The following is a 19,916-nucleotide window of genomic DNA, read 5'->3' on the forward strand; positions in this document are numbered from 1 at the left end:
TGGGGAAATACCAGAACATTTAATCACTGAGTGCGCCGAGACGAAAACCATTCGTGCCATAAGCTTTGGTACGAATGATATCCGAAATGGAGAACTAACCTCTATAAAACCTCTGTAAAACCGATCGTACTCGCCACTCTAACCAACCAACCCTAATATATTTGACAGATTAGTCTTCTAAAATTTCTCACAATGACTGTCTGAAGATGTTTCTAAAAAGCATTTTTTTCTTAACTGCCATAAAAACATACGCATAAAAATAAGGGAATTAGAAAAAAAAATTCTTGAGAAGTTTTAGAAATTCTTTAGTGATACTTAAATAAATACTTAGTAAAATAGAATATTTACAAAGACGATATAAAGTACTTACATCATTTTGGTGCTGTAGCGACTTTGTATCGTAGTCACTCCTAAAAGATTTCATCGGAGGGGGTATCGTCGTTTCATCGTACGATCGAGATTCTGATACAGTACTGAAATCGAAAAAAGTGAAATTAATATACTTATAGTTATAACATGTGATATTGCTGAGTTGGATAACGTTTACTAGCATAATATGTTCTTGGACTAACATTATCTTTAATAATGAAATTTGACAAGGCGTTTTGACTTGTATGTATCACGAGTTGTTATTAAGTAAAACTTAAGTTGATAAAATCTATATTCTTGAAGAACAACTTAAATTTACAAATAAATGCATCAATGCCCAGAAATATTTAATTTTATCTATGCTACGAAAATGTCAAGATCACTCGCTAATGAATAAAATCCAATTATACTGACCTTATCCTAGGTATATCTAGCCAATTACTGTTAGACTCTAGATCATCATCCCTAAAAATAAAATTATTTGTCAATTTCTAGGTAAGCTCTTAGTTTGATGTGGACCAAATAAACTTAAATTAAAAAAAAATTACTAGTGTTTCAAGAAATATTATTAAATCATTGAAAATAGTTAAACCAAATTTATTACACAATTTTTTGAGTTATAGTAGCAACTACAAGTATCTAGACATATTTACTTATTAGTTTTTTTGTAGGACCGCTTCCCGTTCACAATTTCTAGAAAAAATAAGATTAAAATTGGAGGAATATTCATTTTAATCAAAAATTACAAGTGTATTTAGGAAAAGTGTGATATTTACTTTATTTTTAAATAAAAATATGAGTTTTGATAGGTAAAGTGATTTTGAAAAGGTATTTTGATTCCAAGATTGAATTTTATTTGACAAAAATCAATCAAAGAGGCGTTTGTGCAACGTTGTCGCCCAGTATCTACATATGCTAATGTTTATCTGTGTCGTCTCTACTGAAGTAACGACTTGCTCTAGAAAGTTGCTTTTTTTACTAAAAGATAGCTAATTGGCTCTTCTAAAAACTGTCGTCGCCGAATTTTTTGTTTTTCGTTTAATTAAAAAAAAATAAAAAGTATTTTTTTCCTGAGGTCTTGGCGGATGCGCCAGGCTTCAACTAGTTTAATATAAAAAGCTTGCTATTTAAAGGACTTATTTCCGAATTTTTTGTGAATCAACATTTCTTAATTCAGATAATTTACCCTGTTTTCTGAGGGGATAGTTTATCTATCATACCTATAAGTCTTTAGCATAAAATATATTATGTCAGTATGGGGTGTTGTAAAATTGAAGGTGATTGTTGCGATTTTAGAAATTTAAAAAAGATTTAGAAAATAATGCTAAATTGCGTCAAAAGTTTAGGTGCTCAGACAAGTGCAGTTCCAAAAATGTATCACTGACGACTTTTGACATAGGGAAAAAAGGTGAAATCTTGATAATCCTTTATTATTTTTTCTGTTCCTGTCGTCGCCGGATTTTTTGTTTTTCATTTAATAAAAAGAAACAGATATGTCTAAATGCCAATTTGATTTCTTAAATACCGTATGATCGAAAAAAAAACGGCAGCAGCGATGTCTATGAAATCGTATAATTCGTATATGTAAAATTTTATGGGGAATGTCATCGATGTTCATTTCCCAGCCAAATGGACGCCGTTTTTTTCGATCATACTTATGAGAAATACTTACACAATAGATTTTCTCAGTGTGTTAAATTGCGATGATGTGTCGGCTCTAGATATTAAATCCGCACTAATTTTGTGTATTAGTGTAGCGTTTTCGCTTCTGTCAGCCTCGGTTCCACAGGTGGTACCTAAACAAAATATTCCAGTTAATTTAAGCATATTTTTCGTGTTACATGTTTTACCTAAAGTGCCCATATTATTTACAACTGTTGCGGACACCTCAAATCCAGCCGATACCAATGCTCCTGATGTTTTTCTCGAACTTGGATTTTCTTCGATGAAAGATTCACTTGCGGTGTTGCTAGATCTTCTTTTTGATTCAATCTAAAATTTTAAATCTAATGTTGCTTAATATTTTACAAAGTTTATTAAATTATTTTCTATTAAAGGCGGATTGGACACGGTCCAAGACGATTGTTCTTCTCTGGTCCAAGTGCATTTGGACCAAGCATAATCTGGAAGGCTTCAATTTTGAAGCAAAGTCAATCTGGAAGGCTTCGTAACATCCAAGTAAGTAGGCTGACTGCGAACTAATGTGCTTTCCAACTCAACTTAGATAAAACAGTTGATAAGATAGAAGCAGCGTACAAGTAAGACACCAAATATATTTGTGAGACACGCACAGCATCCATGTACCTATACTTATATGGCAGCATCCAATAGTAATTGGTCCAAGTACACTTGGACCGTGCCAACCGGGCTTAAGTAACGACTTTTCCTCGATTTTATTTATACTAAAATTTGTTTATTTGTTGATATAAATAAGGTCTAACGAATAACAAATCTAATATTAACAATGCTGTTTATTTTAGCTTCTTCGCAACTATTTCTTGTTTATTTTGTGTTAAAGCCCTCGTGGTCGCAGTGGAGGGTCCCAGGTGGGGACCCTTATATTAAGAATAACGAGGACCCACTCTTAGTAAATACAATACAAGTATTTGGTAAAGAATAGATCTTATACATGATAAATCATATTCACAACTGGAAACCTAATAACAACAGAAGTTAGTGTTACCCATATGTTACCCAATCAACTGGTATTGTATTTTTACCCCCTTACAAACAAATATAAATTCGATTTGAATAAGGTTTAGTACCTTAGTAGAGCAGGGCCCAGCATCCAAATAACTTAGAAGTTTTGCCTCATTGTTAATACATGGCACGCTGGGTTTCCCGGTGTCAAAACTCGTGTAGTTTATCAGTGGAGACGTAGGTGGAGCGGGATGATATTTTGCTCTGGGTATCATTACAGTTAACGCTCGGTCTTTTTGATCTGTAATAAAAGGACATTTAATTTTTATTTGCCTAGAAATGCTAAACAATGAAAAAAAATCCTTTTATATAAAACTCCAATTTTCGTTGCCTTTATTTTTTGATTACAACTCGATAATTTTTTCATGGTTGAATAACCATGCCCCAACTACCATCGTGGGACACTCAGTGGAAAAATTCAGGAATTGCTACATCCTAACTGACTGATTTTTTGTAGTTCAAGTCAATACCCAATTGAAAAAAAAATTATTATAAAAAGGAGTTTAACTTACCTGGAAAGATAATCGATGATGACTCACGACGTTCGGGCCCGCTACTCATTGATACCTTTGATACTTTCTTCAAGGCTCCTTTTGCAGGTGGTGGTTTCAGTTTTGGTACTTTCTATAAGACCAGATATATTATCTCAGGTATGTTAAGTGACAAGAGTTTTCATTAATTATTCAATAATTAGTCTAATATTAAGGAAATGCAGTTTATTGGTTCTAGGAATGGTCGGTCCTAAAATGTCAATACCGGTATCCGGTATCAAAATTAACCGGTCATACAACAGGTATACCGGATATACCGGAATACCGGTTGGGCCGGAATACCTAGGGATGTTCGGTCCTAATATTTCAGTACCGGTCCTACAACCGGTATACCGGTTCCAACAATTAGATCAGTGGGACCGATACTGAACCGGCATACCGGCTGGACCGGAAGACCGGATGAACCGGAATATCGGAAAGACCGAAATAACATCGCAGTTTTGATTGTTGAGCCAGTGAGTTGTACCTCATGATACCGTATTAAAAAATGTAAATAGAAAATTTCCGTGCCTGTAACGTTAAGTAAATACGGTATTTTGAGGGATAAATTAGATTTCTCGGAATATAATGTCGTAAATCTATCCGTTACTGTTATAACGTTATTGATCTAACTTAAAATTTTCATTGTTTATGTTCACATTTCCGGCATATTCTTGATTTCTTGTCTTAACATTCTCTTATGAAAAATAGAAAAAGTACTGGAAGCTGCTGTTTTTGGAGCTATAAAGGAGCTTTTGGAGATATATTGGAGCGGAAATAAGATGTTATTTTACATATTTTAAATAATGGAGTTGATGCTATTGAATATCGGAGTTTTACGGACATTTTAATTTATATAATATACAAGAGTGATCCATGAGTCAGATGCTTTACTTGAATTTTAGAAGTACTAAAAAAATAAGACTACCTAGATTACTAGACCAAATTAGACTAGCAATGCCTTCAAAATAATATAAAAAATACATCACAATAAATTACGTTGCATGTTCCTGACCGTATTAAACCGAATGATCGAAAAAAAACGGCGTCCAGTTGGCTTGGAAATAAACACCGACTACATTCCCCATATATTTTTATATATAAAATGACCGCGATTTTCATTCCATAGCCATCGCTGACGCAGTTTTTTTTCGATCATACCGTACCTAGAGTAGGAGAACACAATCAGCTTTACACAAAAACCGGTACCGAAATCGTTTTATACAGGTTTTTTCATTTTCATATTATCATAAATCTATTTTTCTGTACCGATTGAAACCGATCTTCCGGTACCGGTACCGAAACCGGTATACCGGTCTTGTAAAAGACGATACCGATACCGGAATATTTCAAGAGTGCCGGTCGTGGTACTGGTATACCGGAAGACCGAACATGCCTAGGAATACCGGGTGGAACAGAATACCTACCGTTTGGACATAATTATAGGATGGCTGGTCAGATATAATTATAGGATGGCATAATTATAGGTTATAGGTGGCCCCCCTCAGATTACAAAAATAAAATCAGCTGCGCTTGTCAGAGTTTGAGTTTGGTGCTAGAGGCATTAAACTAGTTTTTTTTCGGATTACCGTAACGCTTTTAACCGGTTTTCTAGTACTCTTTAAAACCGGTATTTTGACTACCATTCTACGTGTTTATACTCGGATTACACAATAAATACAATTTTACAGAAATTGGCAGAGATGACAATGACAATGAACCGAAAATTATTGCTATTTTGGGGCAACTTTCTGACTCGGGAAAATGTTCTTATGGAAATTATCTTTTCGGGCAATATTCCATTAGGACAATCTTCGTTTCGGTGATTGGGTGATTTGTTTTCGGGCAATTTTCCGGATACGAGATGATACCAGTACGGAAATATTTCAGAAATACCGGTAGACCGAAGATTTAGCTTAGTTGGTTGCTTACCTGTTGGACGTATGGTGGTAATGTGTTTGTTTCACTTCTACTGTCTTCAGAACTGGTGTCTTCGATCATAGCCCGCCTGTCGAGTGTGCCGTCTCTGTTAACGCTACTTTGAGGCAAAAAGCCCATAGTGCTGGAAACACCACGATTGGTAGGCTTTCTTCGTACGCAAGTGAGTATAATACACACCAATAGGAGAGCGAATAAAACCAGTCCCAGTGTTAACAGCCCGATGAGAAGTACTGTAATAATAAGAATTATGTATGAATTAATAAAATAAACCATAATAAAATTATAATTCAGGAAGAGAGCAACAATATCTTAATTTTCTCACAAATCTGGAATTAGTAATTGTTTTTTTTTTATTTTTGAAATAATGCACATTAGGTTCAATTTAAAATAAAACAATTTTATACAACAATATAAGCTACCATAATTCAGAAGATATTTTAGCTAAAAGATTTTGTCCTCCAAATTAATATTTTTAGTATTCATATAGATAGAGGGGTTTAATCTAGCAAAAATTTTAGATTTCTTCTAACTAGCAAAATAAAATACTAATTCAACACAATACATCAAAACAATTTACTTTTAATACTGGACACGCATTTCGCTAACCATGTTAGCAGCACTAGAAGATGATTTTGAGTTTAAGAACAGTTTTAATCATCTGCTGATGATGCTAACATGGTTAGCGAAACGCCAGCGTTATAAATAGTATTTTGGCGTATTGTAGTGAATTAGTGTTTTATTTTGCTGTTGTAACACCAAAGATTCCAACCTTCAACTGTATTTTCCTAACTATATTTTTTGGTATACAAATTATTTTACAGGGTGGTTCGAACTGTATTTATACATTAATAGGAACATACATGTATAAGAACGTTTTTACTTATTTTTATCTGCAGAATATGCTGCCAGAATACAGTTGGGACCACCCTGTATATTGTTTTCCTTCAATGATTAGAATGGTCATTGACGAAAACAGTACTGGGAGAATTTTTAGGTCAGGAGCCTGGAACACACTCAAAACGAAAATTCCACTTCTCCAAGTCCCAGTGGATTACATACCAAGAATTTACAACTTTGAGGAACACCTCACTTTAGTATTGAGCAATAAAAAGGATTGGGGGAAGGAAGAAACGCTTGCTCAGCATGTAAAGGACTATACCATAACGTGGTAGTAGTTTGGCCGAAAACTAAATATTTCGAACCAATGGGCACCTACCCCAGCATCCTTCAGGCAGAAATTTACGCTATCGAAAGATGCGTACAATTTATCCTAGATAGGAACTATCGAAAACAGGAAATTGCCATCCTATCCGATAGTCAAGCAGCACTAAACGCGATCAACTCAGTAACCATCAATTCGAAGTTGGTCAAAATGAGAAGCAAATGAAATTGGTCAGAATGCCTAGAGAAGCTCAACAAATTAGGCAAAGAAAATAAAGTCCTCCTACTCTGGGTGCCTGCTCACCAAGGGATAGAAGGCAATGAAAAAGCAAATGATCTAGCTAGAAATGAGCGAACACTCCCCACTAACTGGATCAGAACCATTCTATTTTCCAAGCGGGAACCAACTGAAAGCGGAACTGAAGAATCTGGAAGACTCCATTCGTGTCCTCATGAGGTAACGGTAGTATAAAGATTTTATATAGGTAATATACAGGGTGGTCCGAACTGTATTCCGAAAACTTCAGGAGCATATTCTGCAGATAAAAATAAGTAAAAAAGTTCGTATAAATGTATGTCCTAAAATGCTTAGTTTCGGAGATACAGGGTGTAGAAGTTTCATTTTTATTTCGATTTTTTCTAAATAATTTCTAAAATAACGTCAATATTTGGATGAAAATTGGTGTCTGGGAGTTTTTTGACATGAGAAATTTGATTTTGGTATCAATATGATTCCTACTAGTAGAGAGCGCCACCTACATGTGTTTTAACTGTTTTGAAGCGTAATAACTTTTTGTCAGTACCTGTATAAAACTACCGAGCGAAAAAATTATCGTTATTATTAATTATATTATTATTATCTCTGTGACTTTCTACGTAAAAAATATCTCGTTGTAAAAATCGCTACGAGCAACCGTTCTTAAGATATTTATAATGGAAATAGACAATACATGTCATTATTACGAAAAATAAACACGTTGAGTAGATAGTTATTTCACTGAAATAATAAATTTGGAAAATTTTTATTTTTTTATATTAATCATAAATTTTTCTGCAAAAAATGATGATAAAAAGGTTTTGGTTGAACTTTTGGCACAAAAACATTTCAAATTTATGATTTCAGTCTCATAACTATTTAGTCAACATGTTTAATTTATGTCAATGATGACAGGTATTGGGAATTTTGATTCCAAATATCTCGAAAACCATTACTCGTAGCGATTTTTACCAAGAGACCTTTTTCACGTAAAAAACGTCGTAAATGTATATTTTTTACTCAATAATTTTATACAGGTACGGACGAAAAGCTATTACTTTACAAACCAGTTAAAAAATATGTAGGTGGCGCCCTCTACTAGTAGGAATCATATTGACATCAAAATCAAATTTCTCGTGTCAAAAAAACCCCAGACACCAATTTTTATCCAAATATTGAGGTCACTTCAGAAATTATTTGAAAAAAATCGAAATAAAAATGAAACTTCGACACCCTGTATCTCCGAAACTAAGCATTTTAGGACATATATTTATACGAACTTTTTTACTTGTTTTTATCTGCAGATTTTGCTGCCGAAGTTTCCGGAATACAGTTCGGACCACCCTGTATAATGAACGCTGTTTTTGAAATACACTATCTATTCACATATGAATACATTTGCCCTTTATGAATTAATTAATAATTATATTAGATCATTTAAATATTAATTTAGGGTTCTAAATTGAAAATAAATCGTTGAAAAATATTCACATACCTTTAAGGTTAACTTGACAGAATTCTCCAGCGTACCAATGGAAACATTCGCAAAGAATTTCATCCGGACCTCTGGAATAACACGTTCCATGGTAGTTACACAGTTCGCAACCAACCTGCTCAGCGCTGCACATTCTACCAGGATAGAGCATGTTCTCTGATAAATCTGTAAGTAGAAGTTTCAATTACATTTCAATCTAATAATTGCTTCTTCATTCTTCTTACCTGAGAAGCCTTCTCTACATGAGCATGTATACGTTCCTTTAAGATTGAAGCATTGAGCATTGTCCGAGCAATCGTGGAAGCGAGGAAAATCGCATTCATTAAAATCGCGAGCCTTCAAATGTTCTATCGATTCGCCGGATGTGAAGACGTCGGTGCCTCCTAATGAGTAATTGTTGTTTCTCAAATACTTCTTAAATATACCCTCCATACGGTTTTCATCGATATTATCGGAGAGCTAAAAAAATGTTAAGAATGATGTTTATCGTAAATATGTTTGGGTTAGGTTATCGTAGCTTTGGACTAATATTAGGAAAATAGTGAAATGCCAAAGTGGTTGAAGCCCTTCAACAAAGACTGGTTATCAATGGCCCCCCATACAACAGAAGATTTGGCCTCCGGATTTAGTCTGCGGACTTAGCCCGCTGACTTAGTCTGCCGATTAGATTTTTGCCCCATTAAATATGCTCGTTTGGAACAAAATTAGACGGTTTATAGTACTCTTTATATAGATAAATGTTTATCGGGATTGAAACTGCCGCGCCGCTTAGAAAGAAAGAGCGTTATAAGTCTGCCGACTTTATCCTTTGTTCGTTTCTTTAGACTAATCTAATATGACAGATCAAGTCTCAAATGTTCTCTTCAATTGTGAATTAACCTCCCACAGACTTAGCCACACAAACACAACATTTTTATCCGCAGACCAAGTCCACAGGTTAAATTAGAAGGCCAAATCTTCTGGTGTATGGGGGGCTATTGAATGTGAATTTTTCCTACAGTATTTTTTTACAAAAAGGCAAATGTGATGCTATGAAGTAACTCACATTTCTCTGCAGTATGTCCCCGGATTGTCTTTACCAGCGGAAAAACTTTTTTATTATTGACATTTTGAGAAAAAAAGCATTCTTCATAAAAATGTTTGCTTGATCTCAAATGGTTAATCCCGTTAATAATTTTCTAAATATCCATACCGTTTTAGAGAAAATTAAGAAAAACTTAAAAATATTGTTGAATTTTTTCCTGAAGTCCTAAAAATCAAACCGCGTTTCTATGGTAGAATAACTTCGATTTCAACCTTTGAAAGATTGTTATTCATAGAATTTTAATTAACATAATATTTTTTGTTGTTTTAAAACGTTAAAGAAGCACAAAATTTATTTAGTTCAATGCTACGGAAAGGGTGATGATAGTTATCGGAAAATATGATACTTTAACAACAGCAAAGAATGAAATCAAATTGATATTACCATAGAAACGCCTTTTGATTTTTAGGACATCAAAAATTCAGCCATATTTTCATGTTTTTCTTAATTTTCTCTAAAACGGCATGGAAATTTTAAAAAATATAAAAAGGATTAACCATTTTAGAACAAGCAAATATTTTTATAAAGAATGCATTTTTCTCAAAATGTCAATAATAAAAAAGTTTTTCCTCTTATAAAGACAATCCGGGGACATACTGTATATAACTTTTTATACAACATTAAACAAAAAAGAAAAAATATAATAAAAAAAACAATAATTTGGGAAAATATGCAGGGGATTATTGTTTTTTTAAAAATATTTTTTACTAAAAATTACTGTATCTGAACTCTACAGATCCGGGCCTGTCTGAGAATGGAAAATTAACAGCTTAACTATAAAAAAACAGTGTTTCTCAAATGACTGAATATAAATGATCCCAGGCTCCTCAAATATAACAGGGTTGTTCACCACATACGACACGGGGTATTATAGCTAAACGATCAGATTTTTACAAATTTTAAGTTTTGGGTTCATTGAAGGACTATTAGATCTACAATTTAAAAATATTTTTACAAGATACAGAGGGTCCCAAATAAATGAAAAATATCAAAGTTGTATTTTTTTAAATGGAACACCCTGTATATTATTACATTTTTAGTTTCTACGATTAAAATAAAGGTAAATTTGATTAAGGTTTATCACACTTAAACCTTACCGTTTTTGAGATATTTTCAATTGTGTCAAATTGCACTAAAAATTTTAAGGCTTCATTTCTCCAAGGTTATCAAAGTTTTTAATACTAAATATTTACTGAGGTTTATTTATAGAACAGTTATTGTGTTGCAATAATCAAAATAATACTACTTCATACAGAGTGTCTAAAAATGTATTTTAAATAATTTCTAGCTTTAAACAGCAATAACTTGTTTAATTTAAATGGAACATCCTGTATATTTTAGGATAATCAGATGAGAATTTAATTCAGTCAAGTCTATCAAATTGTATTCTACCATTTTTACCTATCCCTTCAACTTTTCGTAGAAACTGCATTTTCTTATAATTTAGACCTCATTTATCAATATACCCATGGAATATTGACATTTTAGATTGTTTTTAACGCAACAAATGTACAAAATGTACAGGTGCTAAAAACAATAATATTACTAGCCCATTAGTTTACAAAAAGAAAGCTATTTAAATCTTTATAAAAAAGTATACCATTAATTAAATATACCACCATGATATCCGCCCAAATATTAATTAATTACATACTTAATTGTGTTAGTTAATAAATTATTCTAAATAAATGTGGATTTGGATCAGAAATCAATATAATAATACGTTATGAAAATGAACGTCTCTGTTGTTATAAATAAGCATTCGTCAAAAAATTAAATAACATTTTTAAGATGTAACTTTAACGTTGTCTAATACACATACAAAAGTAAGTTTTTTAGTATTATTTGGAGCAATTATTATTAATCAACGCAAACAGTCAATTAATGTAGTATGAATACTGGAATCATATCAATTGACCCCCTTTAACAAATATTTAAATAGTTTTTTTAATTTTTTTAATGAAATAAACAAACTATATCTGCAATATTAATATCAGTTCTCTTTAAAAATTTGTAACATCTTTAAAAATAATTTAAAATATCAATATTCCATGGGTATATTGATTATTATTGATAAATTAAAAGCAAAATAAAAACACTAAATCACCACAATACACCAAAACACTTTTACTTTTACACTGGACGCGCGTTTCGCTAACCATGTTAGCATCATCAGCAGATGATTATAAACTGTTATTTAGTTTATAATCATCTGTTGATGATGCTAACATGGTTAGCGAAACGCGCGTCCAGTGTAAAAATAAAAGTGTTTTGGTGTATTGTGGTGATTTAGTGTTTTTATTTTGCTGTGTAACACCAAAGGTTCCAACCCTCAACTGTAATATTGATAAATTAGGTCGAAAGTATAAGAAAATGCATTTTCTACAAAAACGTGAATAAATAGGTAAAAATGGTATAATACAATTTGATAGACAATTAAATTGTGCATCTGATTCTCATAAGATATACAGGGTATTCCTTTTAAATTAAACAAGTTATTGCCGTTTAAAGCTAGTAATTATTTAAAATAATTTTTTAGACACTCTGTATAAGGTAGTATATTTTTTATTATTGCAACACAAGATTTAGTAAATATCTTGTTTAGTAAATCTTCAGTAGAATATTTGGTTTTAAACACTTAAATACGCCTAAGGAAATAAAGCATTAAAATTATTAATCTATTTTGACAAAAACCTAAATATTTCAAAAACGGTAAGATTAAAATGCAGTAAACCTTAATCAAATTTACCTTTATTTTAATCGTAGAAACAAAAAATGTAAGAATATACAGGGTGTTCCATTTAAGAAAATACAACTTTGATATTTTTTATTTATTTGGGACACTCTGTATCTTGTAAAAATATATAAAATATTTTTAAATTTATTTAAATAATTGTAGCTCTAATAGTCCTTCAACGAATCCAAAACTTACAATATGCAAAAATCTAATCGTTTAGCTACAATACTCCGTGTCGTATGTGGCAAACAACCCTGTATATCACAAAAGCGCATAATTTTAGTATTAAAATGAAACTTTAGAATTATACTTTAATGTATGAAAACAATAATATATCCAGTGTCCTCATAGCTTGGAATTAAATGTTTAAAGGCGTGCTCAAACGACTTTTTTACTTGGCAAGTACATCCATATTTGCGTACTTGGCAAGTATACCATCTTTGTAAAAAACAATGGCAAACTTGGCGCTCACACGACGCGAAAAAAGTGACAAATAATAATTGCACATGTAAACTACTCACACAACATGGCTAGTATATCCCAATAACAAATATTTGCCAAGTACACGAGCCGTTTGAGCCCGACTTAATATTTAAAAATTTAATATACCTAGTCTAAAAGATATAAATTTGAAATATTGAAGTTGCGAGAAGATCATACCAAAAAGATAGGGTTGAGTGTTAGATTAAGATAAAAGTTCTAAAGTATTACTTAATTTCTTTTTTTTTATGCAATTCTACGCAAAAATCGTGCAAAGATGCACGATTGTCCTGAAATAAAAATTCAGCAAATCGGTTACATGTCTTTTTTAGAATAACAAAATGTTTCGAAACCTTTAATAACACATACCGTTATATTTAAAAACAAAAAAAGAACAATTGATTGTAGTTCTGATGAAACAATTACGTTTGCTTGATAAGGAATAAAATAGAAACGTCGTGTTTGACATGGGGTTAATAATATCACCCTCCAATAATTATCTTTACACTTACTTGAAGATAAAACTGACTAATAACTTTGTCCTCTTCTGTACCCTCTTCTGGATAGAACGCCATTACGTGTACTCCGTGATATATATCCCGAAGATCGGACTGCATCACCATCCTGTCCAAAGCTTCATGCGTTTTTCTGGCCAAATTTATAAAGTCAGTGCTATTTTCCATGGTGAGCTTTTCTGAATACTTTTGTCGGTGTTTTCCGATTCGATCTATCGTAACGTTTAAACTATACGTATATGTGGCTGAAATAAGGGGATGCGATTATATTATAGTGTATAACGATAAGTAGTCATTAAATTCGGAGAATGACTTGAGCCGAGCGCTCTCATTTAAGGGTTCGTCCATAGTGCACCGGCTTCCGGCTTTCCACTTCTCGCTTTATCGCGGCAGACTAGCGGTGAAAAATAGAGGAACAACAGTATGCGCATGGCCATAGTGCGCCAGTCAATCAGCTTCGACCGGCTTAAGGTTGATTCTCACTATATTTTCCCTATAGTTTCCCTTCTGTTTACATAAAATATTATATCATGGAAATGAATAGGATAATGCACACTATCCGTTCTGTTTCCCTTCCGTTCCATATCCTTTCCTTCCATACATATTTTTGGCGGACAGACTGCAGCGTATCGGAAACAGCGTTGTCCAAGTTCTTACATTTGTACCAGCTCTGTTAACATTTTGCTGATATTTATTTATTCTTTTACATCTTAATTAAATCTATTACCTTTTTCAAAAGATACAAATTTTTAAAATAAAACTTTCGTGATTATATCAATTGTACAGGGTGAGTCAACGATAGAGTAAAGTCCATTATTTCATTTGTTTCGAGGTTTACAAAAAAATATTAAATATAAAAGTTATAGAGATGGTTAAGATACACATTTTAAAATTATTATACAGTACACAGGGTGCTTCAAAAAAGTGTGACGAATATAACATGTTTTTTTAAATGCAACACCCTATTTTTTATTTTATTTTTAGATTCTGCGTAAAATTCCATAACTTTTTTATATATAATGTTATATACCTAAAATTAATGGTTTTTGTTATATTTACATTTGTTTAAACAAATGTTAGATTGCAGTGGGTTAAAAAATTGTCAAAGCTAGCATTGATTCTAAAGTTGGACAACTAAAATTTGGTAGGAGAATTTTATAGAGATATAGAAAAAGACCTATGTAAAGATATTTTAGTTAGATGTTACAGGGTGTTCAAAGTATATTTAGAAATTTCAACTACTTAAAATTAAGGCATTTCAATTTTTTTAAATGGTACACCCTATATATTATCATTTTTTCTGATATATTTTACCAAACTCTTCAACTTTTATTAAGAATGTCATATACCTACTTTTATTAGTTTGCGATTTATTCCAATTTTTTCTATTTTTACCCATATTTTTAATACAGTTGCGCTATAACATCATAGTTGCCATGACAAAAAGTAATATTTATCACAATTTCATGTCTGTTAAGCAAGTTAAGAACAAAATTTGAATTTTAGTTTAATTTGTTGTAATAAGTATAAATGGTAAAGATAATAGTTACAGATTTTCTTGAAATTTGTCAATGTGATTGATATACACGGACAAGCTTAGAAAACCACATTTTTTGGATCAGTACTATATATTATATAGTACCTACTTTGCTAACTACTATAAGGATAGATGTATATTATCTAGAAAACATCTTCAGTGTATAATGGGACGGTTTCGTGGCAGTAGTAATATTGGCTTTACCAAATTAATTATAAACCAGAATTACTACGAGAAAAAACTTTACTGTATGTCGAAGAAAATTCATATATCAGTAGTCTTCAGCAATTAGGTTTATCTAGTATTACCCTAATCTGTGGCTATTCGCCCCGACGAAAAATCCCAAGTGTCATCTTTCATAATATAGAAATACACCAAGAAATTCACTACTGCGATTTAGTTTATTTCAGTAAAGGTTATTAATTTTAACTAATACCAGCAATTGTAACTAATTATGAAGCTACTTGTTAAAGGTAAGTAATAAATAGTTTTGTTTTGTCATGGCAACTATGATTTGATAGGGTAATTGTATTAAAAATATGGGTAAAAATAGAAAAAAATGGGAATAAATCGCAAACTATTAAAAGTAGGGATATGACATACTTAATAAAAGTTGAAGAGTTTTGTCAAATCTATCAGAAAAAATTATAATATATAGGGTGTCCCGTTTAAAAAATTTGAGATTTTTTAATTTTAAGTAGTTGAAATTCACAAATGTATTTTGAACACCCTGAATCATTTAACTAAAATATTTTTACATATATCTATTTTTTTTATCTCTATAAACCTCTCCTACCAAATTTTGGTACTCCAACTTCAGAATCAATGGCACCACTGACAATTTTTTACCACACAGCAATTTAACATTTGTTTAAATAAATTGAAATATTACAAAAAGTATTAATTTTAGGTATATAACATTATATACAAAAAAGTATTGGAATTTTACGCAGAATCTAAAAATAAAATAAAAAATAGGGTGTTGCATTTAAAAAAACATATGTTATAGAAGCCACATTTTTTTGAAGCACCTTGTATACTCTATAATAATTTTAAAATGTGTATCTTAACCATTCCTATAACTTTTATATTAAACATTTTTTTGTAAACCTTGAAACAAATGAGATAATGGACTTTACTCTATCGTTGACTCACCCTGTACAATAAAAAGTATGGAACTATACGGAACGGAAGGTTACGTATAGCGCCAATACAATAAAATATACGAAACGGATATTGAATAGATATGGTATGGAAACGGAAGGTATAGTGAGAATTAAAGTTTAAACTGCATTTACCCGCTTTTAACGAAATTATTTCTTTCTTTTTGTCGCTTGCCCGCTTTATCCGCTCAACAGATTTATCACAGCTACCCCTTTTGAAAGCAATTTAACTCCATCGCTTCCACAAACTTAATCCACTCTGCTCGGCTCATTTTTAAACTTCCAATAAAGGTTATGCTTTAGTACAATTCAAACTATTTACTTAATACTTCTATATATTTTTAAAATTGTAGAATTTTTTTTGCAGCACGGTTTTCAATTTCGTTGGAAATTCCTCACTTAAAAATAAGATTTATTTTTCAAATCAACATAAGTCCGATTCTGCTTTGTTTCGTAGCTACAGTGTGTTAAAGTCTTAATATTTTTTCGATTTATGATAATATTCTGCCAAGTACTTTTACCGTTTCGAATAAAATTTTGAGGGTTAAAGTTACTATAAATGCGACATATTTTAATACTAAAAAAAATCGACATATTTACCAGGGGCGTGCATATGGGTTATCACTGTAATATTTTTCTAAAAAAAGCATGTACGCCACTGACTTCATTTTTATCGTGTTATAATGTAAGCAGTTTAATGCTGATTAAAAGTTGTCTCTTGATATTTTGTCGATTTCGGTCTCCTTGATGAGATAAATGCAATTTTATTAATTTGCCTTGATCCAAGTCAATATATGTATAATAGCAACCTTTAAAAAAAATAATATCATTAATTTGCGAAAGTTCTAAATAAGTACCTACTCATTGATTCCTCATCAAAAAATATGAAAAAAAGTTCCTATAAACATGGGTATGGAAATGCATATTTTTAGAGTTACAGGATGTTAAAATTTTTTAAAATTAGGTCTTTTGTAATTTTCTTAAATACCATTATTTTTTTATTTGAAATTGCTGTTGGTTGGACTACTAGTAATAATAAGTAATAGTAATAATATTTAATAATAAATTAGGTAAAATATATAATTTATTAATTTTATTTTTATTTTTATTTTATTAATTGCGATTAATAAAATTGCACTTGTCTCATCACGGAGGCCGAATTCAACAAAATACTAAGAGCTAACTTTTAATTGGCATTAAACGGCCTACACAATTTTGATATCAAAAGAAAAAGTCAGTGGCGCACATGTATTTTTGTTAAAAAATATTCCAGTGATAACCCATATGCACGTCCCCGATGAGTTTATCGAAACTTTTTTAGTGTTAAAATATGTAGCACTTATAGTAATTTTTACCCTCAAAATTTCATTTGAATCACTAAAAGTACTTGGAAGAAAATTATAATAAATCGAAAGAATATTAAGACTTTAACACCCTGTAGCTAATAAAGAAAGCAGAATCGGACCTATGTTGATATGAAAAATAAATTTTAATTTTACGTGAGGAATCTCCCCACGAGAGATTGCACATGTTTTTTGAAATACCCTGTATAATTACTTCAACGTTTCATTCTCCATGTGGAAATATTAAGATTAATCGTAAGATTTTTGATGGTGAGCTGTGAGTTGTGGATGTAACGTATGATATTTATCAAATTCAAAATAAGAGAGACTTTTATGAAGGCGAGTAGTATTTTTTTGTATCCGCTTAGTATTAACATTATTAATAGCTAATAAAAAGACACAATATGTCCCCACGGGATAGATCCATGATGCCAAATGACATTCCCGCTTCCTACAAGAAGTTGTTAATGACCAACCTGCTTTAATGGCGTAGGTACACAAAGCAATAAGACCTGCTGTGAGATAAGCCGGCCATCGGAAAGCCCGTGCACTAAGGAACTAACTTGTTCGCTGCTCGCGGAGTCGAAACGTGAAAATATCGTTTCAAATGCTCGGTTCGCTGCACTCTAGTATTTTCTCAACCTTCAATAATTATCCGATCTAAAAATTGGGAGTGGCACCTTTATTCAAATTTGAGCTATTTATTATATTTCTTACACCGCCTATTAACAGAGATTTAACCACAATTGAAGCTACTGCATCTACCAGAAATATGATTGGAATACGGACGTTCGCCGAACCTATACTGATTTGTACTGTAAAGGCGCTTATGGTTGTACTTGCGTTGCTTGGGCTTCCTGTTTGTCGTGTTTCTCAAGATCTTTCGGCTCGCAAGCAACGGCGTCTACATTGTAATGTAGTGCTTGCGTTTGTGCTGATCGGACATGGATGATCGGACATGGATGATACGAATCGTGAGATACATTACAACCTTCAGCTCAAGTCAATCTCCGCCTTTATGATAATTAACTTACGGTTACAAGGTCTATCGGGGAACATTCGTGCGAATCCTGGTCTACAAACGCACCGCATTGTGCCTCCTATCCGTTGGCACAATTCGTTTCTGCTCGCCTTGCATTCCGGACTGCATCGATCTTTGTTTTTGACATCTACATCGGGCGAGTTCACTTCCGGTCGATTGGCTATTAGAATTCCGCCCAACAGTATATTGTTTGCTTCATTTTCGGTGATTTCATCCCGATGTGGAGGTCCGTCGTTGGATTGGTCTTGTGAAGAATTTTCTTCGGAACTGGCCGGAGGTATTTTGATTATACCGCCTTTGTTCTTGTCTGTCATTACAACGAAAATAGAATCGTTGTCGTTGTATTGGTTCTTGTGGGAGGATTGTTGACTGCAAATTAAATAAATAGGAGGTATTAGAAGAGAAGAGGTATAAAGGATATGTTGTTACAAACCCAGTTGTTACACTGGACGTTTGTTAATAAAATACTGGTTAATAAAATTTACCCTATAATTGGTATAGCTGGTCGTGAGAAAGTATATAGGTCACAACTGACTTCTGTATGCAATGAAAATGTTCGTTTCTAAAGAACAACGACTAAAGGACAACGAACTTATTTATTTAAAAAACAACATCTAGAGGTGGCTCTTATATTCACTCGAAAGAAGTTATAATCACTAGAGTAATAATAAAAACGCTAGTCGAAAAAAAACATAAGAGTTACTAGAGATCAGGTCCAAGCATATCACTTCAAGTAGCTTAAATTCAGTAGCGAAGTGCGGATAAACTGCAAAAGATAATAGAAAACGCACCAGGACTACCAATATGATACGTACGTTTCCAAAATTACCCGAACAGAATGAAACTAAAAACAGAATTAATTTATAAAAGATGGCCAAGCGGTGGTTGAAACACCAATATGTATTTTTGATACTGGACACAAGCAGACATACTTAGGAGAGGCAAAAATACTCTAAAAGAATCAATAGTATGCTCAGTAGAAATCTTGGAACATTCCATTGTATTCTCGTCTCCCTTACTTCTACATGCGAGGCGCTGAAGAAGTGGAGCGACTAACTCTTAGGGTGAAGCTAGAGGAAAACCCCCTAACAACACTGTGAAGATTAACGGTGCAAGTTCCAAGGGACCAACCCCAAAGGGAACTACAGGAAAGACAGCCGATACTTACGCGAGACCAGCCTCCACAAGTGGCACACAAGCTACCACCTCATCTAGTAAGGGTCGGGAGCCTATCTCTAGACCAACAGGCTACACAAGCTACCGTTTCATATACTCGGCCTGGGTGCACTGTGTATAAATGGTACCTCAGCCGGAGACAAGTTCCTCGACTGTGAAGGGCACGGAGAGCCAAACCCCCACCGTGGAAGCGTGTATCCCCGTAGGAGGTAGAACATCTGTTCCTCAGAGGAAGAACATCTGTTGTCAGAAGAGGATGGGAAATACCTTGCCCCCCCCCCTACAACAGGCAAATCCCCATGTATGATGAGTTATAGACTGTATGATGATGAGTTATAATTCAAGAAAGGGGAACACAATAGATCTTTTAGGTTCGCAGTGATTAAC

General features: G+C 32.7%; 1 protein-coding gene across 1 annotated transcript in view; it reads right to left on the bottom strand.

Annotated features, from left to right (window-relative positions):
• The window catches only part of LOC115874373, a 33,019-nt gene that overhangs the window by 1,790 nt on the left and 11,313 nt on the right, over positions 1–19,916 (bottom strand). Inside the window, exons 6-16 of the mRNA XM_030889518.1 lie at positions 18,346–18,722; positions 13,266–13,513; positions 8,677–8,911; positions 8,453–8,617; positions 5,532–5,770; positions 3,582–3,693; positions 3,135–3,310; positions 2,220–2,361; positions 2,042–2,165; positions 784–834; positions 371–473 (exon numbers count right to left, since the gene is read on the bottom strand). Of these exons, the coding sequence (XP_030745378.1) occupies positions 371–473; positions 784–834; positions 2,042–2,165; positions 2,220–2,361; positions 3,135–3,310; positions 3,582–3,693; positions 5,532–5,770; positions 8,453–8,617; positions 8,677–8,911; positions 13,266–13,513; positions 18,346–18,722 (1,972 nt within the window). The remainder of the gene's footprint in view (positions 1–370; positions 474–783; positions 835–2,041; positions 2,166–2,219; positions 2,362–3,134; positions 3,311–3,581; positions 3,694–5,531; positions 5,771–8,452; positions 8,618–8,676; positions 8,912–13,265; positions 13,514–18,345; positions 18,723–19,916) is intronic.

The sequence above is a fragment of the Sitophilus oryzae genome, unplaced genomic scaffold (assembly GCF_002938485.1).
Source record: "Sitophilus oryzae breed Bouriz unplaced genomic scaffold, Soryzae_2.0 scaffold_1274_pilon_pilon, whole genome shotgun sequence".
NCBI lineage: Eukaryota > Metazoa > Arthropoda > Insecta > Coleoptera > Curculionidae > Sitophilus > Sitophilus oryzae.